Here is a 12,518-nt window from a genome sequence, read left to right as displayed (position 1 = left end):
GTAGAGACGGGGTTTCACCGTGTTAGCCAGGATGGTCTCGATCTCCTGACCTCGTGATCCGCCCGTCTCGGCCTCCCAAAGTGCAGTTTTTAAAATAAGTTAGACTGTGAGATAAATTCACCAAAGAGTGTATCTTTTGATCTCAAACTCGTAGCCCTCTGGAACTTTGAGAATCTAGGAAACCTTAATAGTTTGTTACCATCCGATAGCCCAATATATAACCAACCCAATAATAAACCATTAGGGTGTTAAACTCAATATTTAACTCAGGCGACTACCAAAGATTTGTTTGGTAGGGGTACTAAAATAATTTCAGAGTAGGGAGTTCCACAGTTGGGAAGTGGGAAAAAACTGCACTTCATCTCTGTGCCGCTGAGGTAAATATTTAAGATGATATCAATTTAACTGTGAAAGCAAAAACAAATAAACCGAAAAACAAAGTCTCAACAGTCTGAGAACCATATTTAAGCCCCAAACCATGTTCATCAGAAAAAGACAACTTGTGTTAAATTACACACCAAGGCAAAAATGGGGTGGGGGGAATGGGGGAGGGATAGACTAAGGGTAAAAGAGTCCTAAACACAATCCCCCTGCAGCTTTCAAAATTTGGTTTTTTATTCCTACAGTGGATCAGAGGACAACTTGAAAGTCAGGTACAGCCAAAGTGGTGATGATTTTCATAACCCTTTTCAAATGTTCTTTGAAGCCACGAGTGCGAATTATCTACCACTTTCCTTTTCTTTCTCTAAGGACCCAGAGACTGGGAAGATGTCTCAGGCTCCACATCCAAATCTGGAGAACACCCAGAGCAGTTAACTATCGACAGGGAGGTTGTGAGATACTTTCCCTTCAGAAGACACTTCACTCACAAACTGGGCAAATGTGTAGAGTGGATAGCACTGACCACCAGTCTGCGACTGGAAAGTCTACGGAAGCTAAATAAAACACATCTGCAAGGTCAAACCAAGCAAACCGAGGCAGTGTACTGGTGAGGAAAAAAAGAGCTGCTAATCCCAAAGTTATAAACACATGCGCGCGAACCAGACCTAAACCAAACCCACTCAGCAGCTAGCGCAAAGCTGGGAGCTCCAAACTAGAAGACAAACGCTCAGGGAGCTTCCCCGGCGGAGGGGAAGGCCATTCCAAGGCATTTTCTCCGCCCTCCCCGGGCAGCCCCAACCAAGTAGCCGCCCCCGGCTCCACCCCATCCCTCTGGGACACCAGCCGTGGGGCCCCGTTGAACCCAGGCGGCCCAGAGCTAAAGGGCTCCTAGGGTCAGACCAGAGGTCCGTTGCACTCCCGGTCATAGTGAAAGGAAGACATATCAGCCGCGCCTCCGGGGCACCGTACTCACCCCCATAACCTACACCCCCGACTGTGCTGCAGCTCCCATCACGGTCTTCCTCCATTCGGACGACAGCCCCCTGGGTCTTGGAAGCAGCCATTACCCGGCAGAGAAGAAAAGGGAGGGCCGCAGGGCGGGGCAGAGGCGGGGTGGCACCAATAGAAATGCGACTGGAGGTGAACTCCCCGTCGACGCGATGTTTTCTCCACACCTACGCCGCCCTCTGGGCCAATAGGACGTAATTAGTAAAACTGAATCCCCGCCTCGAACCGCAATTGCCGCTCCCACTTCCGGGATGGGGAAGCCCAGAACTACAATTCCCAGCGTGCCGCGGGGCCCCGGGACGGGAGGGCTGGACTAGGCGCTGGCGGGCGGGGGTGCGCCCGAGAGTGCCCCGGCGTGTTCGCTTAGTTCAGTGAATCAGAACAATGACTGCGCCGCCGGGTCCCCCGGAGCGCATCTGAGGACTGTGAGCAGCCGCCGCCGGGAGAGCTGCTGGCGGCGCAGTGTCAACGCTGGGCTCAGGAGCCTCCAGCGCAGATCCTGCCCAGCGCCCGCAGCCCGCGCGAAGCCCCCGGGCTCCGGCGCTGCAGCGCTGCTCGGGGACTGTGCATTGTTGTGAACCGGAGAAGGGGCGCGGGGATTACAAAGCCTGAAGACCCCGGAGCCCCTTTAGCCATGTGGATACCTACGGAGCACGAGAAATACGGCGTGGGTGAGTCTCCGCGGGGCGAACTTTTATTCTGCTCTGGCCCGAGCGAGTGCGCATTTCTCTTCCTTGCCCCCGCGCCCCTCTTGCTCCGCCCGGCTGAAAATGCCTAATCCTGGCATCGCGCAGCGGGTACGGGGCTTTGCCGAGCCAGCTCCTGGCAGAGGGGTGCGCACCAGGCTCTCGCCCCGCACCGCCGGCTCGGCGCGCCCCGCACAGATTCCCAGAGCGCCGGGACAGCTTGGGGGACTGCGCGGCCGGCCCGCTCGCTTCGGGCTCTGCCTGCGGAGTTTGGAGTGGCGACTGGGCGTGTGTGTGTGTGTGTGTCTGTCTGTCTGTCTGTCTCTGTGTGTGTGTGTGTGTGTGTCAAGTTGGAAGAGGAGGCGAACAGGGTTTCTCTCCTTCCTTACCCTTCTTCCCCAAAGCGACAGGGAGCTGCAACGGTTCCCCTGGGTGGAGAGGGAGACAACAACACTTGGGCAGAGAGAACACCCCCAAAACAGTAGGGAGGCGCAAACCCTTCCCTCTGGCTCGGATCGACATTCCCGGAGTGTGGAATGTGGCAGGGTCCTGGAGAGAGCCGCTCTGACAGGCTGAGCCCTCTCTGACCCTCCTCCCTCCCTGCGATCCCGGGTTTATGGGGTGTGTGTGTTGCGGGGCGGGGGCAATGGTAAATTTCAACATCTGCGCCGTTCGGTTCTTTGGTCTTTGGAGGAGAACGGGTATTTCAGCAGTGTTTTTACTTCTGGCCACCCTCTCGACCCTGGGTGAGCGCAGTGGGGGCGGTGTGGCGATACAGGGCTGCTGAGTGATAATGGGGAGGGGGATAGGAAAGCCTGGTTCTTGGGGGCAGGGAGATAGCTTTTAGGAAAGCATATCCTGACACTGGCGTTCGGAGAAAAAGGAACAGGATAGCGCTCGCTGTTCTGTGCAAAGGTGAACAACAAAGGACATTAATGTTGACTGATGAATACAGGAGTCTCCCTTCCTTTTCCTCCTCCCATTTCAGGCGGGTTACAGTTCCCGTTTTTGTTGTTTGATTTCAGCTGGGTCGCCCCTTGACAGTTACTCCTTTTAGGGTTGAGACTATTAAGAAGCCAGGCTCTCCGACAAGCCTGCAGCCGGCCAAATGCAATTATAACCTCCCAGAAGGTCTAACAGAGAGAAAGCATTATGGATTTTACTAACACTCTTTATTTCCTATAATGCCCTGTTCTGCCGACTGGTGTAGTTTGTGTGTGTGTGTGTTTTAAAATTGAGGACAGATCTAGTGATTTAGATGATGTGTAGGTATCTGTTTATGTTCTAAATTCATTTTCCTGCAATTTAAAGAATCTGGAAAGCCTTCCCAGGGAGTCGTAGTCCGAGGGGATTTTTGTTTTTTTCCCAACTTTGCCTGGGGATAGGACTTTGGGGTCCATTGAAAGGACTGTAGGATTCACCAAAGTCATATCCACATTTCACATTAGCTTCCATTCTGTATTGTGACTGATTAGCAAGACAATAGTTTGACCTGAACCCACCTTTGGGAAAGGTTTCCAGCTTTCCCTCCTTCAAAGTGTCAGGGGAGTCTTTGCCAGCCTCTTTACTGGCAAGGAGTAGATGTTAGTGGTTATTATTTTCCTTTTCCTCACTCTCCTCTTTTTTGGGGAGGTAGATTAACGCTTGCTAGGAAAATGATATTCCCTTTGCTGGACTGGTGAGGGACCAGAGGGCATCGCCTCCTAAGCGGCTTTAACACTCAGTGCAGGAAGCTCAGATCCATCCAGGCAAAACTGTCCTGCTTGGAGTCGATCCCAGATGTTGCTCTCTTCCAAGTGTTAAATTATACAGATTATGGATGGGATTTATTTTCTTGATTTCTTCATGTGCCAGGTCACAGCTGGGGTGCTGGTATCGATTAGTTCCTCTCTTGCCTTTCTTTATAAGCTGTGGGCAGAGGCTTAAAAACCGCTCTGGGATTTCCTGGAATGGCAAACCGGATATTATCAGTCAAATGTTTTGGGCTGCAGCAGACACCTCGGTTTTGGGTGGTTGTGATTTGATTGCAGAGTAGGGGAGGCAGAAGGGTGTGCTCACAATTGAGAAAAAGAGGTTGAATGAGATGAAGGGCGAGAGCAGAGAGAGGGTCTTCTGCCCCAAATTACTGCTGCTGTTCTCAATATCACATGTGCCAGAATGTTAATTAACCTTTATTATTAATTTTTGAGCATTTGGATTGTGGAGTGCTTAGCTGTTTTTTAGAATCCATCTGTTAGGCGTGTGTGTGTGTAGTGAAATTTTTGCTAGGATATTTATGTGTGGACTTTATTTTTCAACATGGAGAGCACTGTTTGTAGCTGCTTATATTGCAAGTTGTTTGTTTTTTTTCTTTTAACCTTAGTTAATGTTTGTGTTTTTCTCAGTAGTTCTTACAGATGTTAAAGAAAAGAGCTTACGGGCACAGATCTTTTGTTACCAGGTGTAGTAGTAATTCAGTTTCTTCATTCTTTGAAATAAATCAGTCTTTGTGACAGAATATGTAAAGTTTTAGTATAAATTATATATTTCTGCAAAGGTACTTTTCATATACTCTCATGTATGAGATAATTATGTTTTTATATACTTATGATTAAATTTCAAGCAGCATACTGTAAACATGGGTAAAATTACTTAAATTGTATGTCTGTAATAAAATGTATCGGAGATGGAAATTCTTTTTCATATCTGATGTATGGGCCTGCCCCATTTAATGAATGATCAAATTCATTAAAACAATGAATACTCAGTCGTAAGTGTTTTGATTTTATGAAAAGGTATAGTGATGAAGTTATAGTTCTGAGGAACAGGGAACCTTGTCTTTTAGAAAACATATTAAGACGCACAGTGATAGGCAATTTCACCTTAGGAGATTCTAGTTAGCTCTTGATTCTGGGCTAGACACTGCTGCCAGCTGTGTAACCTTAGGTAAAATCTCTTAGCCTCTCTGGGTCCCAGCGTCTGCGGCAAGTGTTAACTAAAGCCTTTCCTGGTACTAATTTTGTAGAGCTCTTCCAACTAACTGTGTCTTTTGGTTAGAAAAACATCTTCATTGTGTTGAGACTGCTATGACAGAGACACTTTTGTTGTGACATATCTCACATGGTTTTTAAGTAAGATCAGAGGTAAGCAAACGCTACCTGGCAAGCTGCCAGAACTGAGGTGCTGGTTGCTCTCTTTCTCAATTTGTTTGATTCTCTCTCTAGCAGTCACTCCATGGGCAGTGACTGAAGCATTCTGCTTTTTGTTGTTGTTGTTGTTATTGTTTGTTTGTTTTTTAAATATATTGTCCTTGACAAATAATAATTATATATTTTTTAAGTTTCCTTTTTTTTTTTTTTTTTTAAATTTAGAGACACGGTCCTGCTCTGTTGCCCAGGCTGGAGTACAGTGGCTATTCCTAGGCGCCGTCATAGTGCGCTATAGCCTATAGCCTCAAACTCCTGGTTGATAGCCTCAAGCTCCTGGTTGATCACCTCAAACAATACTCCCACCTCAGCCTCCTGAGTGACTGGGATTACTGACATGCACCTTCTCACCCAGCTGTATATATTTATGGCATATGGTGTGATATTTTCATATATGTTTACAGTTGGAGTGATTAAATCAGGCTAATTAACAAATTACACCTCATATAATTACCATTTTTTGTGGTGTAAAAAACATTTAAAATCCATTCTAGCACTTTTGAAGTATACAATGCATTGTTATTTATTATATCTCCATTCTGTGGATATCACCTCACGTCTGTTAGAATGACTGTATAAAAACAATGAAAGGTAACAAGTATTGGTGAGAGTGTGGAGAAAAGGGAACCCTTGTGCACTTGTTAGTGGGCATGTAAATTAATACAGCCGTTATGTAAAACAGCATGGAGGACCTTCAACAAACTAAAAATAGAATTACCATATGATCCAGCAATTCCACTACTTGGTATATATCCACAGGAATTGAAATCAGTATGCTGAAGAAATATCTGCTATCCCATGTTCACTGAAGCAGTTCTCAAAATGTCTGAGATATGAAAGCAACCTAAGTGTGCGTCATCAGATGAATGGGTAAAGAGAACGTCGTATCTATACACAATGGAATATTATATAGTCTTGAAAAAGGGGGAAATCCTGTCATTTTCAGTAATGTGGAGGATATTAAGTGAAGTAAGTGTAAGTCTGGCACAGAAAGATAAATACTGCATGATCTTGCTTACATATGGAATCTAAAGAAGTTTACTTCATAAATTTAGAGATTAAAGTGATGGTTGCCAGAGTCTGGGGAAAGAGGGTGGTTGGGGAAAGTGGAGATGATGATCAAAGTGTACAAAGTTTCAGTGAGACTGGAGGAACATGCTTTAGTGATCTATTGCACAAAATGCTGACTAAAGCATTCTTGATTGCATACTCACTAATTTCCTCAGATTACCTCTACCTCCTGCATGCCCTCATCTGTTAGCGCACCCCCTATTCCTCCCCCAACCCTACCCCAGCTTAAAGTGGTGGGAATTATTCATGGAGGAAGCTAAGACCTTTGCAGATACGTTTTTGCGTTCATTTGTCCAATAGGCTTTTATGCATAGATTCACAGGTGAGTCATGGCATCTTCCTGAGCTGAAGGCTGTACCTCTCAAACCTAGCCAGATGTTTTACATGTGTGAGCTTAGTTAAGCTTGACAGGAGAACATGGGCTGGATTGATCGGTGCAGAAAAATCCATGAACCTGTATAAGAAGCAAAACTCAGAACAAGCTGATCTGAAGTCACAAGTGTCATTTAAAAAATAAATTGTATGGTGTGAGTATCACTCAGTTATCAGATAAATTCCTATCTTCTATTTCTCTTGAAGGGGTTTTCGGACTCATCTGGGTAGGAATCATGTTCCTTTTTAAAGTCCCTTCTATGTTGGTGGAAGATGCACCTTTTCTTATTCATACAGAATTGTTAGGTGTCATTCACCTCAGAAGGGTGCGTTAATGGTAACATACGTGTGAGAGAGAGCATAAAGAGGATGTGTTTCCATTACTCTTAGTGTTTTGCAGTTTCTTAGCTAAGAGTTTCTTAAAATGTTTTCTATTAGTGATCCCATGATGTACCTACATAGCACATAGAGCTAAATAATGATCTGCTGCTTGGGATTGTTTGTGACATTTAGAGCCTGACACAGGATTCTAAACTTTAAGTGGGACTAGAAGAGGAATGATTTATACCTCCCAGTAAAATACCACTGAAGGGCCATGCAGACAGTGGGATGGCAGCTCATGTTCTTGATCTGGCCTCCTATGGGAATGGCCTATAAAAATGTTCCCCTCTTTGGGTCATTCTCCTAAGTAACAGTTCTTCACAAGGCCCCTGAAGCCACATAGAGATGCTGCCCTTCTTCTTTGGTCTTGTTGTTTGTGTGTGTGTGTGTGTGTGTGTGTGTATTTTTAGAGGCTGTTATGGTAGATACCACAAGGGAGATTATAAAAATTTCAAGAAATTTAGGTTTTCCTATGTCTAGCTCTATTCCTTTCCAAAAGGAGATAACATTTTCTCAGTTATGTTTGATCCAATGTGTCTAAGTTTCTATCATAGTGACTTCATGCTGTGAGTATATACGTCAGAGGAACATTAAACGCTAATGAAACCCTTCTAAAATGCTGTAACTGTAACATAGTAATACAGTGTTTTACTTAAAAAGGGAAATTGTTTTATCTGAGTCTACCCTTTGAAGTTGAATAGTAATTTCTATTTAAGAGATGAGAAAACAGTTTCATAAAGGTTAAGTGACTTACTCTAAATTAGTAGCTTTTAATCTTGTTTAACTATTATCCATAAGAAATATAGTTAATTTCCTGACCTAGTATATATACAACTATCCCCCAGTACCACCCCACACACATATAATTGAAATAGCACTTGCTCATACTCTATAATGTTCTATTCTTTTTCATGAAAAAAAATACTGGTCACTAAATTGTCTTATTAATGGGTCCTGACCCACAGTTTGAAAAAAACTGCTTTAAATGCTAATTTGTGATACCAGAAGGACTGCAACTCAAATCTTACTGGGTTTCTGTGGAGTTCGTTTCATGACATTGGCAAGGAGTCGATAATGGTGGTTGTTGTCTCTGATAGTCGGATATGCGTGTTTATTTTAACAAAGAATTTAATTATACTTTTTTCCTTCAATGTAAGTCAAAGTCTGTAGTATTTCTTACTAAAGATGGAACAAATATTTAAAGCCATCATATACATTGCATACGTTTTCTCTTTTAGTACTTGTATATCTTCCTACTAGGACCTTTTTGACAAGGATTGCATAACGACCAATATTGGACTTTTCTATATCATGTCCTTTGACAACACTCTCTGGTCACTATAACAGAAGAATAAAGATAATGGGTTTACTGAGGTACTTTGCCAGTTGTAGGATTACCACTCACTATTCTTTTGTACCATTTTTTATGTTGCTGATCATTATTAGAAAGACAAGGCAACTTGTAGAACTTGTTTTATTAAAAAATTGAACTGTATGCTTATTTGGCTACAGGATATAAGACAAAAAATAAGGAATTAAAGTTCCCCAAGTCTAGCTTCATTTAAACAACTTAAACTTACTTAAGGAACAACTCTTGGACTCTCTGGCATTTAAAAAAATTGTGCCAAGATGACATTGGGTAACTACTAAGTAAATAAAAATCACCAAAAAAGTGGAATGCCTTTGGTAACGTAATTGCAGTAAAACTGATATGCAGTTCCCTGAGGAATGTATGGTAATCATGATCCTTTTGGAAACTTTTGTATAACTTTTATTGGAAACTGCAATATAAGATAGCATTTATGGAGCACTTGCTACATGTAAAGCACAGTTCTAAGAGTTTGTCTTATATTGTCATTTAATCCTCATGATACCTCATGAGGGAGGATTCAGTTATCACTCATATTTCACAGGAAATTGAGTCATAGAGGGATTAAGTAACTTGTTTAAGGTCACACTGTAAATGGTGGAGCTAGGATTGGAACCTAAGTTGTCTTGCCTAGAAACTGTTCTCTTAGCCATTATGCCACATTACCTAGTATAACAGTGGTTAGCAGAAGTTTGAATCAGTAATCCCATCCCTTAAAGTTTACATGACAAAAAAAATCAATAGCAACAAAACGCTTTATGCACAGAGTTGTCTCTTGCCGTGTTGTCTGTGAAACAACTTACATGACCATGTAGTCTTTAAATCAGTTTTGGTTGTGAGCACATTGGAGCATCAGACAATCATGAAATGAAATATTTTCATAAATAACACTATTTCAAAAATATATTCCAGGTATCTAGTGTTAAATGACAAAAGAAGAGTATAGACTATGACTAGAGCTACATAAAATGTGTGGCATATAGAGAAGAGGCAGTCAATGCACAGATGAGAACAATGTTTTTGTTAGAATATAGAGATTATCAGTAAATTCTTTTTTAAAAAAACTTTGGAAATAGCAGTATTGAATTTTAAATTACACATTGTTATTTATGAAGGAAGAGGTGGCATAAAAATGAGTAAAGAGTGGCATTGCAGTAACTGAGGTGAGAGATAAGTCCCTGAATCAGGTTAGCAGTCATTGTCATGGTGAAGTGTGGATAGATCTGAGAAATATTTAGGAAATGAAAGCAACATGGTTGGTCATGAGATATAACAGAGTTAAAGAAAGGAAGAAGTTTAGGATGTTGTCTTAGTTCAGGATACTGTAACAAATATATCATGGACTGGAAAGTTTAAACAAAAGAAATTTATTTCTCACAGTTCTGCAGGCTGGGAAGTCCAAGATCAAGGTGTTGGCTGAGTCAGTTCCTGGTGAGGGCCTTCTTCCTGGTTTGCAGGTGGACATCTTCTTGCTCTATCTTCACATGGGTAGGGGGAAGGGGGTCATGGGGAGGAAAGGAAGCAAGCTTTCTCTCGTCTCTTCATATAAGGGCACTAATCCCATCATGAAGTCTCCCCCTCATGGCCTAATTACCTCCCAAAGGCCCCCATCTCCAAATCACATTGAGGATTACAGTTTCAATATGTGAATTTCAGGGGGATATAAATGTGATTTATAGCAGATGTCTTCCTGTTTCTGGCTTGGTCACCTAGATGAATACAGGTGCCATTCAACAAAAGAGCCAATTTTTTTTTTTTTTTTTTTTTTCTGGGCAGGTCAGGCTTATGTAAGATGAAGACTTTTGTTTGGCCACCTTGAGTTTGAGATACCTGCAATTTTTGAGATATCTGCAAAACATTCAGGTGATGAGATCTAGTAGAAATTGAGTCTGCAGCAAAAAAGAGAAGTTCTGTGCTGAAGAGTGATTAGAGGTTATTTGTCTTATGAGTGAAGGCCGAAGTAATGGGTCTAAATGAGACTTTGCTAATTGCTTTGACTTTGATTCTGTATAGTCTGCCTGTTCATTCTAAGTTTTAACATTACAGACCCCAAATTTCAAAGAGCAGTCATCTCGAGGCATTTTATTAATATGGGTACAAAGGATTCTAAAGTAAGAAATACTAGCTGTCCATTTAGAGTTGGTAGTAAACTATGTTTTATGGTCTTTTCTTGCTTCCCTCTAGGGCATTGCCTGGCTAAGGCGTTAGTTATTTCTATGTCTGTGACAGTTTTCTCCCAAATAAATATTTCATGCCAGATTGTGCACGTTTGTGAGATTTCTCAATAAGGATATTGAAAAACGGTGCATGAATAATATTTCAATGAACAAGATTTATACATCCCTGAAACAGCATTTAAGAACACGCACACATCTAAAAATGGAAAAAAATGCTTCAATATGTAAAGCAATAAATTTGTACATGCAGTTTTTTTTTTTGTTGTTAGATATATAATACCTCTTAGGAACAACAAGAATTCTTAAAGTTATACTATGGTACTCCTGAAAAATCAGTGATTTAAAGGAAGGAATTCTAGCTTATGATGGCGCTAGGTTCCCCTCCCCTCATGTAGGCTCTCCTAACTAATCAGTAAAATAACAATAAATTCACAGAAAGAGGCAAACATTAATGATATTAAAAACTAAGTCTGACAGAAAGTCTGTTGGCAAAATTCACGTGAAATTTCCCTAAGGCAGGTGGAACTGGATGAAGAAAACCAATGTTTTCTTGGTTTTCAGTGATACGGCATGGTGATTATAGTTAATAATAATACATATTTGAAATTTGCTAAGAGAATGGATTTAAGTATTCTCACCACAGGAATAAAAGAAAGAGAACTGTGTGAGGTGCTAGATATGTTAATTTGATTGTAGTCATCATTTCACAATGTATGTATGTATATTTAAGGTGATATAAACATCAGTTTGTACAACTTAAATATATACAATTTGTATTAGTTAACAATACCTCAGTAAAGCTAGATTAAAAAAGAGAAAAAAACCTGTTGGTGGCTTCTTTTGGCTTTCCCTTATTAAGCAGAGAGGCCTCAATGACTGGAAAGATGACAGGAAGACCCATTGCCCCTTCCCCACTCTCTGTCACCAGCTTAGAGACCAGGTCAATACATCCAACTTGGAACGCCCCATTTACTGCCAGAAGCATCTGTAATCCTTGTCTTTTCACCCCATCTTTTTACTTCCATTGAGAGATGACCACTCTCAGAAATGAGTGGGACAGGAAGATGGGTAGGTGGGTGGAAAAGGGTCTATAGAAGATGCCACTTCACCATTGAGAAGTGTACTGTGGTCTTCATAAGGACAGTGATTTCATAGGTGCCTTCAAAGTATTGCAATAACAAAGGTTACTGGATAGCGTAGTTTTTCTGGCAGGGTATTGGTGACAGAGAAAGAGGTAGGGGGTAAGAGATGATTTCATCTGAATTGCCCTAAAATCATGGTACATGGCATAAAATAACTTACAACTGGGAACCTGGCTTGGAGCTGTACACATCAACTAGCCTTGAATGCAGATCTGAAAGTGGAATTGAACCCATACCTTTATTTTTAGTTCAGTCCTTAGCACTGTAGAGAGGTTCGAGATCCAGGTTGCCTTAATCAGTGATCACATTTGCATCTCTGTGGAAGAGGGAAAGCCACTAAATCTGGACAGGCATCTGTCACTTAGCAATGAACAAAAACATGGCTATTTCTCAAGAAAACAGGAGAGTGAGGAAGAGGGGAGAGCATGACATTTACATGGGAGGCTTTTGGAAACTACTAACACATGTGTTTTTGTTCTCCTCCCCCATTCGCGTCCCCTCTGAGTGTGCCAGAGAGAGAAGGTTGGTGGGAGGGTGGTTGGTGGGAACCCTTCTGGATATGAAATTTGAAAGTTTTCCTGGTTGAATTTACTAACAACTTATCTCCCAAGTTGTGAAACATTTTCCTAAACCAAGAAATTTGCTGTTTATTAGACTATCAATTGGACATTAACCAAAAATTTCTCCCTGAAGTCTTTGAGCAGAAATGTGGAGATTTGGTTCTATGTCTTTTTTTTTTTTTTTTT

The 12,518-nt window shown here is 42.0% G+C and overlaps 2 protein-coding genes across 3 annotated transcripts in view; one reads left to right on the top strand and one right to left on the bottom strand.

Moving 5' to 3' along the window:
* ZNF277 (zinc finger protein 277) overlaps positions 1-1,571 on the bottom strand; it is a 145,919-nt gene extending 144,348 nt beyond the window's left edge. Inside the window, exon 1 of the mRNA XM_011999206.1 lies at positions 1,355-1,571. Coding sequence (XP_011854596.1) covers positions 1,355-1,445 — 91 coding nt within the window. The 5' untranslated portion in view covers positions 1,446-1,571. The remainder of the gene's footprint in view (positions 1-1,354) is intronic.
* A 183-nt stretch (positions 1,572-1,754) lies between these two features.
* Positions 1,755-12,518, top strand: part of DOCK4 (dedicator of cytokinesis 4) — a 491,532-nt gene continuing 480,768 nt past the window's right edge. For both annotated transcript variants that reach the window (XM_011999203.1, XM_011999202.1), the window contains exon 1: positions 1,755-2,060. In XM_011999203.1, the coding sequence (XP_011854593.1) occupies positions 2,024-2,060 (37 nt within the window). In that variant the 5' untranslated portion in view covers positions 1,755-2,023. The remainder of the gene's footprint in view (positions 2,061-12,518) is intronic.

This window comes from Mandrillus leucophaeus, unplaced genomic scaffold, assembly GCF_000951045.1.
Source record: "Mandrillus leucophaeus isolate KB7577 unplaced genomic scaffold, Mleu.le_1.0 Scaffold588, whole genome shotgun sequence".
Lineage (NCBI taxonomy): Eukaryota > Metazoa > Chordata > Mammalia > Primates > Cercopithecidae > Mandrillus > Mandrillus leucophaeus.
The sequence above is the reverse complement of the archived record's forward strand: the minus strand, read 5'-3'. Positions and strand labels throughout refer to the sequence as shown.